The following is a 22,169-nucleotide window of genomic DNA, read 5'->3' as shown; positions in this document are numbered from 1 at the left end:
TTTTGGTAACTGTAATTTTGTGAAACTCCTGAACAAATTTTGGTGGCACTCTTATAAGGGTCTTCATTTACTGTACATAAACCCTAAGGTGGCTATAGAATTCCAGAGATCTTGGCTTTCTTACAGCTCTGTAATCTGGAGTAATTTATTAGTTGTAGAACTTTATTTTACCTTTTCAGTATGTTTGACTGTGGACCACATCTGGGAAAATACTGTGGCTGTACAACATGAAAGAATATTGCAAGATACGGCAAAGCTACAGCAAGTTTAAAAGTATTGGATAATACAATTATCTGCATAGTGATGTGTCGTGTTCCCCCCCCCCCCCCGTGAAATACTGAAGCCAGTATTTAAAACCTAAGTTATTGAATTTATTTATTGTCTCCCAGCAGCTGTTGATTGGTGTTGAGCACCATTACATTTAATATTGCCTTGCATATTAGACCTTGCTTCACTGCTGTTCAAGTTAGCAATTTTCAAAACCAATCATAAAGATAACTGAGTGTATGCGATGATGCGGTAGGGATTTTTAATTTAATGTAAATGTTGTTCAGAAATATTGTACAACTGCTATCATTTAGTGCAAAAGAGACCATTCTAGTCAAGAGTATTCTGGATTTAAACATAAACCTTTAAATTCTGCTGATATTTCAGTATTTTAAAAACTTTTAAAAGAACAATCCTCTTTCTATTCACAAATATTTATTTTCTTTCATGTTTGTCCAGCAGCCTAAGTGTCCTTTAAGCTGTGCAGCAGCCTTTTAAATGCCATACAGGTGCTCAGGGCAGTGGCCGGGAGAGATGCCTCTCCCACGGCCACGGATCTGCTGCAGCTGGGGGAGACGCGCCCCTTCCCCAGCCTCAACCCAGCCTGGTCCGGACCTGCCGCGGCTGTGGGAGAGGCACCTATCCCATGGCCCCAGCCCCGGAACTGCCACAGTGGGGAGAGGCTCCCCTCCCGCCCAGCCCAAGTGCTGCTGTGCGGGGGAGTCCTCTCTCCCGGTCGCAGCCCCAGGGCAGCCTGCACCCCAAATGCCTCATCCCTGGCACCACCCCAGAGCCCGCCCTGAGCCCCCCACCACATGAATTTTGTTATGTGCACCAATATGGTGGTGATGTGTCATACATCACCTCCATATTGGTGCACATCACCTCCATACTGGTGCACATAACAAAATTCATTCCACACATGGGTGGGAAAAATTAGAGGGAACACTGCCAGCAGCTGTATCTTGAAACTTTGATATCTGATAATGACTTAAATGTTAATCTCCATCCTGCATTTAAAATATTACCTTAGCTCTCCCTTGGGTAGAGTTCAGAATACTATTTATTTATGTATTTATTTTGGTTACTCGCAAGACTCTTAGGTGCATGCATGTGGATGTTTTCATTATGGATAGATTAATTATGTGAATTATTCGTTTTATGTGATGCAACTGAGTAATGTTTAACGTTTTTTAAACATTTCAGCACTGGACATGCAGCAGTGTGGAATTTCCAATGATGGGGCAAAATCATTGTTAGATGCTTTTCAAACTAATACAACTCTAGTGATATTGGATGTAAGAAAAAATCCATTAATTGGTACGTACTTTTATCTGTCCTTCCATTCTGATTAAAAAACAAAGATGTTTCATTTATACCTTTTTAAAAAAATGTAGCACTTTCAGAAAAATTAAACCAAATTTTACTGAATATTTGCCAAGTACATTTTAAATAAAGGGAGATGTTGACTTGTTTTATCTCGCTTTATTTCTGTGATTAGGGCTGTCAATTAATCGCAGTTAACTCATGCGATTAACTCAAAAATGTTAAAACTGTGATTAATCAGAGTTTTAATTGCACTATTAAACAATAGAATAACAATTGGAATTTAATCTTTTGGATTTTTTTCTACATTTTCATATATATTTTATTCTGTGTTGTAATTGAAATCAAAGTGTATATTTTTTATTACAAATATTTGCACTGTAAAAATGATAAACAAAAAAAATATTGCACTACAGTACTTGTATTAGGTGAATTGAAAAATACTATTTCTTTTGCATGGAGTGAAAATTACAGATGCAGGCATAAGTATACTGACGCATGAAGAAAAGGGAGCGTGTCAGTATATTTATGCCTGCATGTAACTGGGCCCCAGCGGCGCCTCCTGCTGGTCGTCTTAAGGAAGTTCCAGCCTCTGGAGCACCCTCTTCAGGCCGGTGTCTCGTCTTGCTGCTGGCTTCTGTGACCCTCCCAGGACCCCGGTGCCCCTTTCACTGGGTGCTGCGCCCTGGCAGTACCCCACAGTTCTGGGTCTCCCCCTCGCAGGGGAACCCCCCACCCACTATCCCTCCCTCGCCTCATTCGTAGGCTCCTGCCAGTCACCAGGTAGCCCCCACGCCCTGGGTTCAGACTGCAGTATCACTCATCACAGGCAAGGTTGGGTTTGGACCTGCTGCCCCTGTGTAACCTTGGGCTGTCCCCTGCAACCCCAGTTCCTGTTGGACCAAATGCTAGGCCGCAGCCTGGGGCTTTCCTGGCTGGATCTCCCCAGTGCCTCAGGCCCTTCCCCAGCCCTGCTCCAATCTAGATACTTTGCTTAGGTCCCTGCAGCCAGGTCCCTCACTCTCAGAAGCTAGAGAGAGAATGCTCTTCTGCTCCTGGCTTCCCTGGCTTTTATAAGGGCCACTGGGTCTGTTTGGGACGTGGCCCCCAGCTGCGGCTGCTCTGCCAATCAGCCCAGCTCTTCCCCTGTCCCAGCCCTCTCCCAAGGCTATCTTTAAACCCTTCTGGGCCCAAGCGGGTGTCCACCCCACTACACTACATCTGTAATTTTCACTCCATGCATCTGAAGAAGTGGGCTTTTTACCCACAAAAGCTCATGCCCAAATAAATCTGTTAGATTTTTAAGGTGCCACCGGACTCCTTGTTACTTTTGTGGATACAGACTAATATGGCTACCCCTCTGATACGATTTCTTTTGGTTTTCTTTCAGTGCAAATACTTGTAATCAAAGTGAGCACTATGTATTCTGTGTTGTAATTGAAATCAGTATGCTTGAAAATGTAGAAAACATTCAAAAATGTTTAAATAAATGGTATTCTATTATTTAACAACGCAATTAATCGTGATTAATTTTTGAATATTTTTTATAAAATAATCTAATATTGAAATTAATTAAATGAGTTTGTTTCACTCTAGATCACACTTTGATGAAAAAACTTATTGAAAGAGTTCTCATGAATGGAAACAGTGCCAGTTCAGAGGTATGTTTCAGGCATTCTGGAATGACTTCTGTTTATCTATATTTGGATTTAAAACAAACCATGATATTATGACACCACGTGATTCTGTACAGATTCGTATAACTGTTTTTATTTAATATTAAATAAAAACAATGTTCAGGTTGCAGTTAAAATCACCAAAGTTTAGAAAATGCAAAAGTTAAAGCACCAGCAGCAGCATTAACTATGCCACTTTGAACATCCTGTATGTTGTAAAATACACAAAATATAAACTAATAAAACAGGAATTAGTTACTTAACAAAAAAAATAGAAATAGAAAACAGTGCAAATGTACAACATAATCACGTTAAAAATGCTGTTGGAAGTTCTGTGTCTTCTGTAAGCTCTGATGTTTAGTGGTCTTTAATTGGTCAACCTTAATGTCTCAGTAAAGCTGTTCTTTGTGTTCCTAATTCCCTAGGTTAGGAAAATAACACCTAACCTAAAATATATGATATAGTTTTTTTTAAATCCGTGAATTAAATTCTTCTTCGAGTGATTGCACATGTCCATTGTGCCCCCTGTGTACAGTTATTGAAGATCTTTTTACCTCACTAGTACCCTTTGGAACAGTCCTCTGCTTTGATGGCCACACCATCTTATACTGTGGTACACCAGGTCAAAGTCATTATGAGACCCCATCCCAGCTTCATGCCTAAGGTGCTCTCAGATTGGTACCTAGCACAATGTATTTCTCTCCCTGTGTTCTTCTCCAGACCCCATTCCCACCTATGGGAATCTTGTCTCCTGACCGCAAGTGTAAATAGGGTGTTCTGCTCTTAGTTGGAAAATACCAAACCTTTTATAAAATCCCCAATAAGTTATTTGTAGCATTTGGGGAGATGTGAGGGAACTAGAGGCTCTCACTGGATTAGGAGATGTATGAAACATTATTACATCTCACGTGGGAAACCAGTACACTCTACTATAAAATACATACTCCATGAGAGCCAATGTAGCATAATTGCATTAGGCAAGTTCCCTTAATGAAGATAAGCACAGCAGCATTGTGCTTATCTTGGATTTAACTTATAATGGGATTTAACATTGTGCTCCAGTGCTTAGTTTAGGAGACTTACGCTACAATCCATATTTAACTAAACTCCTAGCTCACTGTCCTGCTGGTGGACCTCACTATATGTTAGTCTCCCACAAGTGGGAAGACTCACAAGACCTTGAAGAAGAAAGGGAGATTACTTACCAGTGACTGTTGTTCTTCAAGAATTATGTCTGTGTATTTGCTCTCTCTGCCTACCTTCTCTTCTGTCTCGTAGTTCTATATAACATCAGGTCTCTGCGGTTAGGGAGAAGGAACTGAGACAGTTGGGGATTGCACACCCTTATATGAAGCATCTCCCAAAGGACACAGCTTTTCAAAGCAGTTCCACATCTCAATGCCAGAGATAGTGTATCCCACAAATGTGAATACAAGTGTGAAAATGCAGATGTGACTCTCGAAGAACAACTGTAAATGGCAATTAGCCCAACTGTCAGACCTGCAAATTCAACCTGGACTCTGAAAGTCCAGCTATGTTCACTCTTGCTTATATTTTGTGGTTAATTTATTAAGCTTCACTTGCAGAATCTTTTTCTGTTGTCTTATGAGCCAGATTAGAATCCAGTTAACTTTCCCATAATTGTTGGCTCTGCTGTAAAAAGTAGTAAAACTTTTTTGTCCATAAAGTATGTAAATCTGACTCTGAATACAAGGAAGGCAGATCAGCTGAGAAAGATAAAGCTGCTTTTACATTAACATTCTTTTCTGATCATCACCACACTAATAGAGAGAATCATAAAATCCTACCAGAATGCTCTTAATAATTTCATGTGTTGGGGGTGTAGGATTTTCTGATGTGACAAATGCTGTTGTATTGATGCCAAGCTTTTTGGAGCCAGTGTCTTCCATGTGCCATTACAAGGAGGCATATACTTCAAAAAGCAAACAAAACACTGGAATAGATACTTGGAATATAAAGCTAGAAAAATACTGGTCAGACCCAGTCCTTTTTGAGAATCGTCAAAAAAGCACGATGTCACCTTGAAGGAAAACAGTAAATTCAAAGCACAGCATTTCCTTTGATCTCAATACACTTCAATTTTAGTGTGAATTCTTGTGGCAAGTGTGCCCTATTGGCATGCCCTATCACTGCAAGCACTGAAAAAACAAACAAAAAAAAAACAAAAAACTTGATGCTGTTTTAAAAAAAGCTGTATTTTATTTGTAATATAATATCTTACTAGAAAGTCTTTATTACTCTGGAGAACTTTGGCTTGAGCCAGACATTCCAACGAGTCAGCTCTGTAGGGGAGCATGGAAAGCAAGTACCAGTTTTTTCCTTTTTACAGGGCATGTTCTGTTTTTCTTACTATAAAAGGAGAACTATTGCACAGAGGAAGAAAAGTTGGATGGGGGTGCTTCAGAGGTGTTCTGGGAACATTTGCCTGCAGATAGTATGATGTTTATATCCAATTAAGTTGGACATTATTTTCTTATAAGAAGTGATCACACCCTCTAAAAATCTTGAAGATTTTTAACTCATTCCTGTTTATTGAAAACTCAAATTTGTTAACAAGGCTACATAAGTGAAGTTTATTAAATAAAATATTCAATATAGAAAAGTAATCTTTAGCATATTAGCTATGAAACTCCAAAGCCAGTACCTCTGGAAATATCAGTTACTAAAATGAAGTTAACATTTTGGGGGTTTTGTGTTTTTGTTTTTATTTAATGTTCTAGTACAAGTGGCTGACATCTCCTTCAAAGGATATTCTCAAACCTAAATCAAAAAAAAGAACTATTGTCCTAGGAAGTGGTCGGAAAGGAAAAGCTACTATTCGTATTGGTAATACTGCCTTCCCTTTCTCTTTGAAAGAAATCAAAAGTTATTTCTAAGCTTGTCAGTTCTTGCTTTCTACATGACCCCATCTGTCTAGAAAGAAGGCAGTGAAATTGGTCCCAAGAGGATGGCAAATACAAATTGTAATAACACAGTTTTCATTTACTTCATACAAACACTTCATCTCTGTATGATGATTTTACTATACATGTAGTTGATCTCAATAGTGAGAGGAAAAATAAAGAGAATTTTTTTGTGAAGAACAATAGCAGGTGGGAGGAAAATTAGATGTAGTGCTTTTGGTTATGAAATAACCATTGAAACTACATTCTTAAACCAACAATTAGCCCCTAGCCATCCCACAGATTAAAAATACTAGCTGCTGATCTCTTGTTCTGTTCTTATGTTGATCATCACTCTAGTCATTAACTGGGATACCTTTTATGTTGATGACATTAGACATAGCTAATAGTACTTTCCCTATTAGAACAGAGGTAGGAAAACCTCAGCTGTAGACAGGTTTCAGAGTAGCAGCCGTGTTAGTCTGTATCCGCAAAAAGGAAAGGAAGACCTGTGCCACCTTAGAGACTAACAAATTTATTTGAGCATAAGCTTTCGTGAGCGACAGCTCACTTCATCGGATGCATTCAGTGGAACTGAATGCATCCGATGAAGTGAACTGTAGCTCACGAAAGTCTCTAAGGTGCCACAAGTGCTTCTTTTCTTTTTTCTCAGCTGTAGAGTTTCCCCTCTTCTAGTTTGGAAAAACTGAATTGAATAGTTTCAGCCCCTCTCGTCAAATTTCACTGCTTCCTTCCTGTTGGGGCATAAAAGAGACCAGACTGCATTTAGGGTTTGTCTAAACACAAAAGTTTGTATTGCTTTAACTTTGCTGGTATACTCAAAGTAGTACAAGCCCCCCAGTGTGAATACAGTTATAACTGTATAAAGGTTTTTTTATCAGTATAATTTATTTCTCTTCCTTTACAGGAAGCACTGTTCTACCAGTATAATTGTGCCCAAATGTGGGGTTCTATTGGTATAATTATTTCCGTAAAATTTGACACCCTAATCAAAATATTTTTATTGGTACAAAAACTGTGTCTAGACCAGGCCTTATTCTTTTCTTCCCCTTTTTCCTGGTGCTTGGTAGAATTAGTAACATTCTTTGGGAGTTCCTTTTCTGTTTGAGAGGTAGCAATATTTTCAATAGACTGTGTACTTAGGTTCATGCAGAATGAACTGAGAAGCGATCAAAGATACAAAAGCAAAAGATCCAGTAATTTGGGAGCAGCATAAGCAGTGATCCCACATGGCCAGACAAGAACACTTTATGGAAAATCAGGTGAAAATTTGAAGATTAGGATTCAACAACTGAATTCCAATCTAAAACGAAGTAGAATAAACACTTCAAAAAAACCAAAAACCCCAACCCTGAAAATGTGTTTTAGAATAGCTAAAATTTGCCCAATGTTCTATGTGTTCCCTAAAATACAAAAGTTCTCCAGATTTTCTCATTGCTGAATGAGAATTCCTACTTCTGCTGATCCCATTTCACATCAATTAACACACAGTCAGTAGAAAAGCAAAATAAGCACATCTGAATGATGTGTGCTGTATCAGCAAAACCCTTTCCTTCCCTCCTAGGATGACTTTGCCATACTTTATGCACTCTTTGAACTGCTATGGCTCTTGGAGGCTTGGCAGCAGATGGTTGTCTATTTTTTCATGTCTCAGGCTTTCCATAGCAGACTCTCCACTGCCAGCATAAGATAGGATGAATCTGGCTCTATGTGTGAATGGCAGTCCTGTCGCTTCTTTACTGCAAGTAAACCTGCTAATTTGAATAAATTAGTCAAAATGTTCTTATTTTGAATATATATCTCTTAAACATGGGCTAATGAATGCAACATATGATAGTCTAAATATTTTTTTAAAAGGTTACTAAAATCCTATTTAATTGCATTTCTTTGGCTGTTTCTCTTGTTTTAATCCTTTGCTTCAGTGATTTGGAGACACAGAGGTAAGCATAATAAGTCAAGCTGTGCAGAATCGGTAGATTTCAAAGGGCTTGAAATTGAGGCGGTTGTGAGGATGGGGAGACAAATTCCTGCTGCTGCTAAGTGTTTTTTTTTTTTTTTTTTTTTAACCCCTCCTTAATCCTAGTTACTTGCTAAACTGTGACCAGGAATTTGAAATCCCATCAACATCAATCATGTCTTTTTACACTCCCATCAGATTAGCAGGATTATGGAATGTCCTCCAGAGAAATATAACTCAAAGTAAAATAATGTATTTCCATTTTCAGACATTTCACTGAGGTAAATGATATAAACTTCATGAGCACTTCGAGTGTTGCTGGTTCTAACTGATGCAAGACCAAAGGTGGGGTGGGCACTTAGCTATACAGTCAGGAATGTGGTGCAGTCCATACTGTAAGCTAAATCAGCCTCTGGGCTAATGGATATAAGGATATATTCTCACTCTCTTGGTACTGAAGAATACCTGAACTATTTTCACTCAAGCATTCAAAAACGAAAAATTCATTCTTAGTCAGAAACTCGCCCTGAAAAATTTCAGCTGGAAAGGTGTATGTTTGAGAAAGTTATGAGCAGCTGAAAGAGGATCCTTAAAATGGAAATGTCAAAGCAACCTTAACTCTAGCTGTCTCTCCATGTTGTAACTGTAATGAACTCTCTCTTCTCTCCGTATTCCTGCTTTACGATACAGGATTAGCATCTAAAAAGTCCACACACCCTGGAAAGAGTCCATCTGATAAAGATAGCTATTCACCAAAACCATTACCACCAGGTGCATATGGTTTCCTACCTTGGCGTACTGCAGCGCGTGCAAAGAGGTGCAGGTGAAGTATTGAAAGCATGAGGAAGAAAATACAACATGCAGATTCTATCTTGGATTATGGTAGAATAAGTGGATGTGGTTTACAAAGGTCATACTGTAAGCACGGGTGGGAAACTTTTCTTTTTTTAAATATGGAGTTATAGTATCTCCTAGAACTGGAAGGGACCTTGAAAGATCATCGAGTCCAGTCCCCTGCCTTCACAGCAGGACCAAGTACCATCCCTTATTTTTGCCCCAGATCCCTAAATGGCCCCCTCAAGGATTGAGCTCACAACCCTGGGTTTAGCAGGCCAATGCTCAAGCCACTGAGCTATCCCTCCCCCCTAATTCAGCTGATCAATTCCTTTTGTTGAGTCATATCACCTAGCATTAGTGACAACACTTTTTAATGCTTGTTACTCCTTTTAGCTCTGCTGTGCTAACACAACTGGGAGAGGCTGAGCAGGGTACTTATTCCTTCTTGTACATCATCAAGATAATTGTTTACTAAGTTCCAATCAGTTTATGCAACCATACAAATAAACATATAATTTATCTTTTTGTCATGTTTCTCCATCAGTCTGCTTTTGCCACACAGATTCACAAAACAACAGCCACTTTCTTTACTACTTTCCTACCTGGCTTATTTACCTGTCTGTCTTTTTATTTGCTGTGTTTTTCACCTAATGTGGAGTTAATTGAATTTCCCACATCTGCTCACTTTCTGCAACCTTTAAAAAGAAAGAGTGGGAAATCTTCCACAATTGAGACAGCAGTAAAGGCGCAAGAAATTGACCACTGGATCTGGGTGATGCAGGATCTTTGTTGAACCTCATCATCCAGGCAGGGTAAGGTATGCAGAAGTTTGTAATCCACACTACGTTAGCGGAATTGAGCAGCTCCTCAGAATGGGAGACTGTGTTGTTTGTGGTTAGAGGAATGATAGAGTTGGGGACACAAGCAGTGAAATGGGCCAAAGCTCTTCTCAGGTTAGAAGAGGCTAGCAGGAGGAGGTAATGGCCATGCATAGCTCCTAAGCCTTACAGGAGTTACCTGACCCTCCTCCTCCCCCACCCCACCTTGGGTGACAAAACTGACTCCAAACAATAGCAGAATAAATGTTAACTTCCACTACCCTAGCATATTCATTTTGGTGTGTTAACTTAATCATAACTTGAAAATTTAGTTGGATGCTCATGAATGATGCTGCATAATTTAATGTGGCTTGGCTACATCAATCAGCATGAGGGATGCCTTGCTGCTTAGTTTTTAGGCCTATTGTGCAACATACTACAAACAGCTTTGGTTACACCTGAGCTAACCTAGTGAAGACAGTTGGTCTGCACAAGTGTTTCAGAGGGCACAGACCAGGCCACAGTGATCTCTGCATTCATGACTTCTTTTGCATCTAAGTGTCTAAGAGTGAAGCCACAAACATTGAAAAACTCCAGCTGGTACAAACATAATAGCAGTGGTTGCTGTAAACACATTAGTTTTGGACTCTGCTTTCTGCATTAGCTCCCCATTGAATATAGAATACAGTTCAGGGTTTCTCTCATGATACTAAAATCCCTCAATGGGATTGGCCCTACCTACCTGTGATACCACCTCATTTCTGACCATGACCTCCCAAGGTATCTGTATTCCTCTAGCACAATGAAATTGTCAGTTGACATGGCTCCCATCACCATAATCTTTGAGTGCTTCCCAAATATTTAAAAAGAATTTAATATTGTTATTTCTTTTTCTTCTGAGTTTGTTGGTGAAATTATTTCACTGGTTTATAGTTGTTTGGTGGAGGCCTGTGAATGCAGGGGACAGAACTTTCACAGAAGCTGGATCTAGTTTGAGGCACTCCCTCCTGTGAGGAATAAGACAGACCATAGACCTTACCACTTTCAGAATTAAATACAAAACTTATTTCTTTGACTTACTTTCCCTCAAGTTTTTTTGCACATCCACAAATATAGTCCCCCTTCAAAATATTATAATCAGGATATTTCTGCTAGAGATTGGGAAGGAAAAAAGAGTAATTGTTGCTATTTCTGGGTTGGTTGTTTGTTTGGTTTTTATTAAGGTGCTCAGATACCAGGGCAATAGGAGGGCTTTATAAGGACTTAAAAATACTGAGAGCATAATTTTGAAGGCACTAGGAATGCACAGGTGTAACCGAAGGAAAAATCTAGTTTGCTACAGCCTTTCTTGCTGGTGGTGATGCACAAGAAGGAAAGGCTGCAGCTTACCATTATGAGCCTAGGTACAGGTCTAACTTTTAGTTTACAAGTGAAAATAGCTCTTTTAAGCAATAATTTTGATCTTGCAAGCATTGAGACATTGGAATCCACAATGCCATTTTTACGTAGTTCCTGCATGAGCAGGTTTGGCCAAGGAAACGTACAATGAAACTGTACATGTAGTTACAAATAATTTATAAAATTAGAGGCCAAGATATGCAGAACTGGAAGCCTAAAGTTATGTTCCTGAATACATATTTAATCATTTAAATGAGACCTGATTTTCAAAACTGTCAAGCACCCAACATATCTTATAAACTCCAAAGGCAGCTGCAATGGTGCCACATTAGGCTGCTTATTTAGGTTTCTAAATATGGACTTAGGAGCTTAACTTTAGCCACCTACTTTTGAAAGCGTGGCCTAAATCTTGACTAGAAAGTAGAGCTACTTTGTTGTACAGAACGATATTTTAATGAGTTTGTTCGAAGAATCCTGTAAAGTATTTTTATACCGTGTTTTAACTTTTATTTCTTTTGAATATCTTAGCAATGTGTATTTGTAGGATCAAGACCTTTAATCAAAATTATACCTTGAAATTGCAGTGTTGACAAAATTACAATATTTTTCTCAAAAAACCCACCCTGATTTAAACATATCATTGTAGGGGATTCCCAGTGGATGGTACCCAGGAGTTACCACTGAAGTTTCAGGTATGATTATCAGCTACATATCACTAGGTAGGCGCATGTTGCAGTACTGTAGATAATATGCTGAACAAATAAAAAAAAATCCTTTGTACCCAGAGAGCTTCCAGTATAAAACCACAAGCTGACAAAACTGAAGTGGAGTGTGTTTTTTATGGCTTAAATGGTTCCTGGAAGCATGGAAACTGTGTGTGTGAAAACACTTCATGGTCACACTTTGGGGAAAATTTGGGAAGAATTTTTTTTTTTTAAGCAATATTTGAGGTTTTATTTTCTTCCTTTGTGTCAGGTTTTTTTTTTAAATTGCCAAATAAGTGGTTTTAATACTATTTTCTGAGTTTCTTTTTTAAATTAAGCAAATCTATACTTGTAAGACTCCAACATAACTAAGAAGAAGATAATTAAGATGGCATGGCTTTGCATTTTTTATTATCAAGGATGTTTGTGGTTCGAAAACTCCGTACTACAGCATATCTTATCCCCCCTCAAGCCTTTGTGAAGACTATTTCCATACTGACTTAAACTGAAATAAATGTCCACATGAGAGGATTACATTGATTTCACTAAATCAGTACAGTGTTCTCATGTAGACAGGCCTCAGTTGTTTTTTGTTTTTTTAAAATTTAGCTTAAAAAATCGAAATATTTTGAGTTCGGTTAATTGTTTTATAGAAGATATTGAGGGAAGAATACTAATGAAATCACTAGCACCAATCACCTGCTTTGAGGTTTCAGAGTAACAGCTGTGTTAGTCTGTATTCGCAAAAAGAAAAGGAGTACTTGTGGCACCTTAGAGACTAACCAATTTATTTGAGCATAAGCTTTTGAGAGCTACAGCTCACTTCATCGGATGCATACTGTGGAAAGTGTAGAAGATCTCTTTATATACACACAAAGCATGAAAAAATACCTCCTCCCACCCCACTCTCCTGCTGGTAATAGCTTATCTAAAGTGATCACTCTCCTTACAATGTGTATGATAATCAAGGTGGGCCATTTCCAGCACAAATCCAGGGTTTAACAAGAACGTCTGAGATGGGGGGGGGGGCGGCTAGGAAAAAACAAGGGGAAATAGGTTACCTTGCATAATGACTTAGCCATTCCCAGTCTCTATTCAAGCCTAAGTTAATTGTATCCAATTTGCAAATGAATTCCAATTCAACAGTTTCTCGCTGGAGTCTGGATTTGAAGTTTTTTTGTTGTAATATCGCAACTTTCATGTCTGTAATCGCGTGACCAGAGAGATTGAAGTGTTCTCCGACTGGTTTATGAATGTTATAATTCTTGACATCTGATTTGTGTCCATTTATTCTTTTACGTAGAGACTGGCCAGTTTGACCAATGTACATGGCAGAGGGGCATTGCTGGCGCATGATGGCATATATCACATTGGTGGATGTGCAGGTGAACGAGCCTCTGATAGTGTGGCTGATGTGATTAGGCCCTGTGATGGTGTCCCCTGAATAGATATGTGGGCACAGTTGGCAACTGGCTTTGTTGCAAGGATAGGTTCCTGGGTTAGTGGTTCTGTTGTGTGGTATGTGGTTGCTGGTGAGTATTTGCTTCAGGTTGGGGGGCTGTCTATAGGCAAGGACTGGCCTGTCTCCCAAGATTTGTGAGAGTGTTGAGTCATCCTTCAGGATAGGTTGTAGATCCTTAATAATGCGTTGGAGGGGTTTTAGTTGGGGGCTGAAGGTGACTGCTAGTGGCGTTCTGTTATTTTCTTTGTTAGGCCTGTCCTGTAGTAGGTGACTTCTGGGAACTCTTCTGGCTCTATCAATCTGTTTCTTCACTTCCGCAGGTGGGTATTGTAGTTGTAAGAATGCTTGATAGAGATCTTGTAGGTGTTTGTCTCTGTCTGAGGGGTTGGAGCAAATGCGGTTGTATCGCAGAGCTTGGCTGTAGATGATGGATCGTGTGGTGTGGTCAGGGTGAAAGCTGGAGGCATGTAGGTAGGAATAGCGGTCAGTAGGTTTCCGGTATAGGGTGGTGTTTATGTGACCGTTGCTTATTAGCACCGTAGTGTCCAGGAAGTGGATCTCTTGTGTGGAATGGACCAGGCTGAGGTTGATGGTGGGATGGAAATTGTTGAAATCATGGTGGAATTCCTCAAGGGCTTCTTTTCCATGGGTCCAGATGATGAAGATGTCATCAATATAGCGCAAGTAGAGTAGGGGCGTTAGGGGACGAGAGCTGAGGAAGCGTTGTTCTAAGTCAGCCATAAAAATGTTGGCATACTGTGGGGCCATGCGGGTAGCCATAGCAGTGCCGCTGATCTGAAGGTGTACATTGTCCCCAAATGTAAAATAGTTATGGGTAAGGACAAAGTCACAAAGTTCAGCCACCAGGTTAGCCGTGACATTGTCGGGGATAGTGTTCTTGACGGCTTGTAGTTCAACTTTGTGTGGAATGTTGGTGTAGAGGGCATCTACGTCCATAGTGGCCAGGATGGTGTTATCAGGAAGATCACCGATGGATTGTAGTTTCCTCAGGAAGCTTGCAACAAAGCCCGTTGCCAACTGTGCCCACATATCTATTCAGGGGACACCATCACAGGGCCTAATAACATCAGCCACACTATCAGAGGCTCGTTCACCTGCACATCCACCAATGTGATATGTGCCAGCAATGCCCCTCTGCCATGTACATTGGTCAAACTGGCCAGTCTCTACGTAAAAGAATAAATGGACACAAATCAGATGTCAAGAATTATAACATTCATAAACCAGTCGGAGAACACTTCAATCTCTCTGGTCACGCGATTACAGACATGAAAGTTGCAATATTACAACAAAAAAAACTTCAAATCTAGACTCCAGCGAGAAACTGTTGAATTGGAATTCATTTGCAAATTGGATACAATTAACTTAGCCATTCCCAGTCTCTATTGAAGCCTAAGTCATTATGCAAGGTAACCTACTTCCCCTTGTTTTTTTTTACCCGCCTCTCCGCCCCCCCCCTCCCCCCATCTCAGACGTTCTTGTTAAACCCTGGATTTGTGCTGGAAATGGCCCACCTTGATTATCATACACATTGTAAGGAGAGTGGTCACTTTAGATAAGCTATTACCAGCAGGAGAGTGGGGTGGGAGGAGGTATTTTTTTCATGCTTTGTGTGTATATAAAAAGTTCTACACTTTCCACAGTATGTATCCGATGAAGTGAGCTGTAGCTCACAAAAGCTTATGCTCAAATAAATTGGTTAGTCTCTAAGGTGCCACAAGTACTCCTTTTCTTTTTGCTTTGAGGTTGACGTCATTACATCTGTTACTGAAAGCATGATTATCTTATTGATGGTAATTTAAAAAAAATTGTCTGTAGGGGGCAAAGAGCCCTGACAGTTACAGCAAAATTTGCCATTCTCATATTTAGGTGTGATTTTAATGGAATAACGTCACTTTTTTAATGGAATAACGTCTCAACTGGAATCTGAGCTGATCAGGAATTAAAGTAGCTTCCAGCATAACTTTAGTATTTCAGGGAGCTGCTCTAAGTTATGACCTTGCCTGGGGTACCTCTGAGCATCTTTGCAACCCAGAGCTGTGCAGAATTACTGAAGCACTGTGCGCTATAACTGCCTCTCCTGCCTGCAGGCAGTCAGGTTCCCATCTGTCATAACAGAACTTAGGAGATCTCTGGGTAAGACAGTGGTTAGGATTTATCTTATGTAATACCTGTGTAGGGGGAATTCTCCCTTCGTCTGCTAAGGGGCTTTTATGGCCCCTATGCACTGTTACAGCAGAATTCAGGGACTGAGGGGAGAATCCTTCCCCATGTTTTTATTTTTACTATTAAGTGTCTTACACACTACTGACACTGCAGTGTTTCAAAATAACAACTGTCAAACTGTTGTTTTTGATTTTCCTGAGGCAGTGAGGCTAAATGTGTTGTCACTCACAACCACTGCACTGTATGTTCTGTGGAGATCATGCTTACATACAAACATGAAGAACCCTGTCATAATTGTAACAAAAATTTACCATCCAGGCACAACATTTACCTCTGTGCCCATTGTTATGGTAATGAAACAATTAATATTTTAATAGTTTCTGGTGCTTAAAAAATACCCTTCCTGGTTGAATAAAATGTTTCAAGTCGAGTGTAAAGAGAGGCTACAAATAAAGTAAAAGCATCTGACAGGTGATACTCTGCCCCATTTTGGCATAGAAATTTCTTTTCAAAGGATTTATCATTCTCTTTCCACATGCACACTTATTTCTAGATTGTGTGGAACTATTTAAAATGAACATGTTGCAACTAATTCAGAAGAAAGAACTTGGTGGATGACAGCTTCTAATCGGAAGTGTTCACTAGTATTATATGACTTATTTCCTTGTTAAGCATTGTTTAATAATGCTCGTATGTTCACTTATTTCATATAAGCAGACAGGCATTCCTGTGAAAGTGACAGTGGAAAGTGCTTCTACATCTGAAACTGAAGAAACAGAAGGGGCTTTAGAGGACATTATGCATGATTCTGATTTGACAAAATCCCCAGTTAAAACTAATGTAAGACGATATCAACAATTAAGGGTAAGAAGAAATAATTTAGTTCTTCAGAGTTTTCAAAAGATGAGTGCATAGAGCTTCTATTTTTCCAGAAAAATGGGGTTTTAGAATTAAGTTTAAATGGGTAAATAATCACTGAAAGGGAACTCTGAATATTTGCGTTCTTCTGTTATAACATATGGAGTATATGCCTCCATTCAACAGGGTATTTTAAGCACAGCTCCTGTCCTCAGTGGTTAAGGAGAACAGTTTGTCACCCTTCTCTTTACAACAACCTTTTACATGCTTGAAGATTGTTATTCTGTCCCGCGTCAGTCTTCTCTTCTCCAGACTAAACAAACCCAGTTTTTTCAGGGTTTCCTAAGGGGTCATGTTTTCTAGACCTCTAATAATTTTTGTTGCTCTCCTCTGGACTTCCTTCAGTTTGTCCATTTCTTTCTGGAAGTGTGATGCCCAGTACTGGACACAGTACCTTATCAGTGCTGAGTAGAGTGGAAGAACTACTTTTCGTGTCTTGCTGACTTTTTTCATGCTAAATATGCTAGAATGATGTTTTGATTTTATTTTTTTGCGACAGTATTACGCATATTTAGTTTGTGAGCCACTGTAAGCTCCAAATTGTTTTCTGCAGTACTCCTTCCTAAGCAATCATTTCCCATTTTGTGTTTTTGCAATTAATTAATTATTCCTTCTGAAGTGGAATGCTTTGCATTTGTCCATATCAAATTGCATCCTATCTAATTCAGGTTTCAGAGTAACAGCCGTGTTAGTCTGTATTCGTAAAAAGAAAAGGAGTACTTGTGGCACCTTAGAGACTAACCAGTTTATTTGAGCATGAGCTTTCGTGAGCTACAGCTCACTTTGAGCTGTAGCTCGCGAAAGCTCATGCTCAAATAAATTGGTTAGTCTCTAAGGTGCCACAAGTACTCCTTTTCTTTTATCTAATTCAGACCATTTTTCTAGTTTGTCAAGATCATTTTAAATTTTAATCTTGTCCTCCAAAGTGCCTGCAATCCCTCCCAGCTTGGTATCGTCTGTAAACTTTATAAGTGTACTTTCTATGCCATTATCCAAATAATTTATGAAGACATTGAAGAGAACGGGATGCAGGACAGATCCCTGCAGGACCCCACCTGACATACCTTTCCAGATTGACTGACTGTGAATCATTGATTACTCTCGGAGTACATTTTTCCAACCAGTTGCACATCTGCCTTATCATAGGTTTGTCTAGGCCAGAGGTGGGCAAACTGTGGCCCGCAGGAGCCTCCTGCCTGGCCCGATCTCCTGGCCCGGGAGACTATCCCCTGGCCCTGCTGTTCCCTCTCCCCCGCAGCCTCAGGTCACTGCGCCGCTAGCGCAATGCTCTGGGTGGCGAGCTCCTCTCGGGCAGCCCAGCTACAGAGCCGCAGCCTGACCGGGCGCTCTGTCTTGCGCGGTGGCGTGGCTCGCTCCAGCTGGGCGGCGCGGCCGCCTGTCCTGGCGCTCTGGCGGCGCTACAGCCACACCGCTCAGTCACCGGTGTTCCAGGCAGCGCGGTAAGGGGGCAGGGAGTAGGGGGGTTGGATAGAGGGCAGGAGAGTTCAGGGTGGTGGTCGGGTCTGGGGTGTGGATAGGGGGCAGGATGGTCAGAGGGCAGGGAACAGGGTGGTTGGATGGGGCAGAGGTCCCGGCGGGGAAGCAGTCAGGAATGAGAGGAGCGGTTGGATGGGGCAACGGGGGGCAATCAGGGGCGGGAGTTCCAGGGGCTGTCAGGGGACAGGGAGTTGTGGGGGGTGGGGTGGGGCAGGGGTCCTGGGGGGGGCCGTCAGGGGACAGGGAAGAGTTGGGGTTGGATGGGGAAGGAGTCTCAGGGGACGAGAAGCGGGGGAGCGAGGGGGGTCGGATGGGGGTTGGGCCATGCCTAGCTGTTTGGGGAGACACAGCCTTCCCTAACTGGCCCTTCATACAATTTCGGAAACCTGATGCGGCCCTCAGGCCAAAAAGTTTGCCCGCCCCGATCTAGGCTGTATTTCCCTAGTTTGTTTATGAGAAAGTCATGTGAGACAGTATCAAAAGCCTTACTAAAGTCTAGATATATTACATCTATTGCTTTTCCCCACCCTGTCAAAGAAGGATATTAGATTGGGTTGATGTGATTTGTTCATGACAAATCCATGTTGTCTGTTACTTATCACTTTATTACCTTCTAGATGCTTACAAATACATTGTTTGATTTTTTTGCTCTGTTATCTTTGGGATACCAAAGTTAAGCTGACTGGTCTATAACTCCCTGGGTTTTCCTTAGTGCCCCCTTTCTATAGATAGATACTATATTGCATTTTTTGAGTCTTCTGGGATCTCTCCTGTCCTTCACGAGTTCTCACAGATAATCACTCATGGCTTAGCGATCTCTTCAGCCAGTTCTTAAGTATTCTAGGATGTATTTTGTCAGGTCTTACTGACTTGAAGACACTTTAAGTAATTCTTAATTTGTTTTTTTCCCTAATTTAGCTTCAGATCCTACCCCATTTACACTGGTACTCACTGTTAGTTGTCTGATCACTGCTAACCTTTTTGGTGAAAATGAAACAAAAATGGCATTTAACACTTCAGCCACTGCTGTGTTTTCTGGTACTGTCTTTCCCTTCTCATTTGAGGAATGAGCCTGCCTTGTCCTCTGTCTTCCTCTTGCTTCTAATGTATCTGTAAAATGTTTCCTGATGTACGAATCTATAAAAGCAATAATGAGGTGGTTATTTCTGTTTCCTTAAAATTCATAGAGGGAGTAAATGTATTTTTAACATAGTTTTTTTTTTAATTAAAATACTTTAATGTACCTTGTACAAAAATGTTTTTAAAAGTAAATTGAAATTAGAGTTACTTTAAAGCTCCATTTGCAGTCGAGCTTTACAGTAACATCTTTTTCATTTCCTCGTTGTTCTTCCCGATTCCTTTGCTTGCTATCTATAGCAAAATGAAGAGTGACAGCAAGACTCCCTGACAGCTGCTACAAACATCTTCATACAGAGTGTGTTATAATGATGTGTGGAAGAAAAGGAAAATAAGGGGTTTGTTTTAATGGTTCAGTAATACTGATATGGTAATATAGTTATATTACTATAAAACACTCCCCCTCAGGTAGAGTAACTAGACACTGAAATGCTAGCTGTTGAGAATCTAGTTTGCAAAAGATACCTTGCCACCAAGTTAACATAATTTTAAACCCCACACTTGCAGTCGTTTTAGCTTCAGATCACTCCATTTGAGCTATCACTCATTGTATCTGATTGTACTGATTAGGTTCTTAAAGATTTATCCAAGGACATAGATTGTTTTTTATGTAATCAAAATAAATAAAATATTAACTTATTTAGCTTAGTGGCAGATCTATGCTCTTTCTGAACATAGAGAACTAGTGGAACATGGAGGAGACAGCAGAATGACTGACTGTACTTCAATATAGGTTCTCTTGCAAAGGGAGAACCTACTACATGTCTTACTTGAAAAATCCTAGCCTGGGAAGGGGATGGAGGATATGGGGAGTAGGTATTTTTTTATATTTAGAACTAAGCTTTTCTTGGAGAGTGAACAAATTCAGTGCATTTTGAAACATATCTGAAAAATGCCTTCACAGTGTCCTGCCCTTCCTATTAACTGCGGGCCAGATTCTGATACCTGTCACATTGAGTAAGTAGTTCCTGGTGCAGTGGGTAGTCGGTTTATTTCAATGCGACTATTCAAGAGTCAGAGTACTATTGAATGTGAAAAGGATGACATAATGTGGCGTTTAAATTTATTGCTTCCTTTTGTCCTATGCTTCTTGCCATAATGGCAACTTACAGTCTCTTTAATTCTTATATTCAATATAATAATAGTTAGTGTAGTTCATTTTTAAAACAAGATAAAGCGATTCTGAAATTTTAAATGAAAACGCCAATGTTTTTCAAAACTAAATAAAAATAGGAACTGATATACTCCTTCCCTCCACTAGAGGGAATCAGAAGTGCTTGAACTGGCTCTTATGCAGAGTGGAAAGCTCTAAGGATTATACAGTTGTAAATAGTGATTTAAATGGTGGACTTCACCCTCCACGTAGTGCAATCTCTAACTTTACAGAAGCACTGCAGGTGTTTATATAATATGTGAAAAGGGTTAGCCTGTTTTTATTCTTTTTAGTTTTTAAAGGCTAATCTGTCTGATAATTTATCTAGTATTAGCGATCTAATGTGAAACCATAACTGCAAAGGAGTTAAGGACCGATTTTGTTTCCTCCTTAAATCTATCCCTGTAGTATCCATGGAATTCTGTAAGGCTCTTGTGACAGTCTTCTCTCTGTGCTTCACTTTACGCAAGTCAGAAACTGTCTGGAGATATAACTCCCCTTGACAAATTTCAGTAAACGATTTTCTGCATAAGGATTGCAGAAGAGGGTAAACTAACTAAAGGACACATTTCAAAAGTGAGTACCAAGGCTGCATAACAAACCTGGCACATGCACCTGTTTTAACATGACAAATGGGTGCAATTAAGTCAACTACACTTGACATTTTGGCTTTAATAATACTTAGGAGGAGATTCACCAGAAACTATTTTTTCCTCTCTACAGTGCAGACATTTATTTGCAAGTTCCTAATTAAGGGTCTGATCCTGCAAACACTTACTCTCAGTGGTAGTGCCTACCACCTTCAGTAAATCCTACTGAAGTTGATTTTTTGGAACTGTTAATAGTAGTAAGCCGTGTGCCAGTAGTATTTGCATTATTGGGCAAATGTATAAGACCTAATGTACTTTTGATGGGCAAGTATGTAATAATGATAATTAAGAAGTCTGTTACATGTGGTATATTAAACTGGCAGAGCCTAGTTAAAGAATTACATAATGTAATAGAGGGGTGGCCAACCTGATTCTGAGAAGGAGCCAGAATTTACCAATGAACATTGCCAAAGAGCACAGTAATATGTCAGCAACCCCACATCCGTTACCCCACTCCAGCTCCCAGTGCCTCCGTCCTACTTGCAGCCCCACCAATCAGCGCCTCCCCCTCCCTCCCCACGCCTCCCACCTGCCGCAATCAGCTGTTTCGCAGTGTACAGGGGGCTCTGGTGGGGAGGGGAGAGGAGCGAGGGCATGGCAGGCTTGGGGGAAGGGGTGGAGTGGTGGCAGGACCTGGGGCAGAGCAGAGGGTTGAGCAGTGAGCACCCCACAGCACATTGGAAAGTTAGCATCTGTAGCTCCAGCCTCGGAGTCAGCACCTATGCAAATGAAATTGTTAGACCTAAAGAATTACTGTAGGGCTGTTTGCAGTACCATTTGAAAGTTTATCCTTTTATTTTATTTTATTTTTATTTATTTTTACAAGCCTCTATTTTCAAGGGTTTAACTGTGCTATAAACTTTTGCCCTGGGAAGAAATGTAGTGACTTAGCCAAAACAGCAAACATTAAAATAAATAAACTTTTGCCACCCTTTGAATGCTGAACCAAGTTTGTCCCAGTGCAAAAGTATATTGCTATTTTAAATCCCTAAAAACAAGAGAATTGCTTGGTAACATTAGAGAAAAACTTAAATGATGTTGCAAAGAGCGCTTTGAGAATTGGTCAGATCCATAAAATCTATGGCTGACTCCAAAGTTGTTCTTCAAACATTGCCTGCCTGGATTCCAGGATGAGGTGATGTATGCACCTCAGCATGCAAATATGGAACTTTCTGAATACTAGTGTCTCTGTTGCACACAATCTGCATATCTTGTTGTTGTCCTCACTTACCCATCAGACAATGCAGAAGGAGATGCA

The 22,169-nt window shown here is 40.2% G+C and overlaps 1 protein-coding gene across 2 annotated transcripts in view; it reads left to right on the top strand.

The window, feature by feature from the left end:
- The window catches only part of CEP78 (centrosomal protein 78), a 53,009-nt gene that overhangs the window by 19,816 nt on the left and 11,024 nt on the right, over positions 1-22,169 (top strand). For both annotated transcript variants that reach the window (XM_077817547.1, XM_077817550.1), the window contains 6 exons: positions 1,474-1,587; positions 3,190-3,254; positions 6,011-6,116; positions 8,841-8,973; positions 11,850-11,895; positions 16,274-16,420. In XM_077817547.1, the coding sequence (XP_077673673.1) occupies positions 1,474-1,587; positions 3,190-3,254; positions 6,011-6,116; positions 8,841-8,973; positions 11,850-11,895; positions 16,274-16,420 (611 nt within the window). The remainder of the gene's footprint in view (positions 1-1,473; positions 1,588-3,189; positions 3,255-6,010; positions 6,117-8,840; positions 8,974-11,849; positions 11,896-16,273; positions 16,421-22,169) is intronic.

Source organism: Eretmochelys imbricata, chromosome 5, assembly GCF_965152235.1.
Source record: "Eretmochelys imbricata isolate rEreImb1 chromosome 5, rEreImb1.hap1, whole genome shotgun sequence".
NCBI lineage: Eukaryota > Metazoa > Chordata > Testudines > Cheloniidae > Eretmochelys > Eretmochelys imbricata.
The sequence above is the reverse complement of the archived record's forward strand: the minus strand, read 5'-3'. Positions and strand labels throughout refer to the sequence as shown.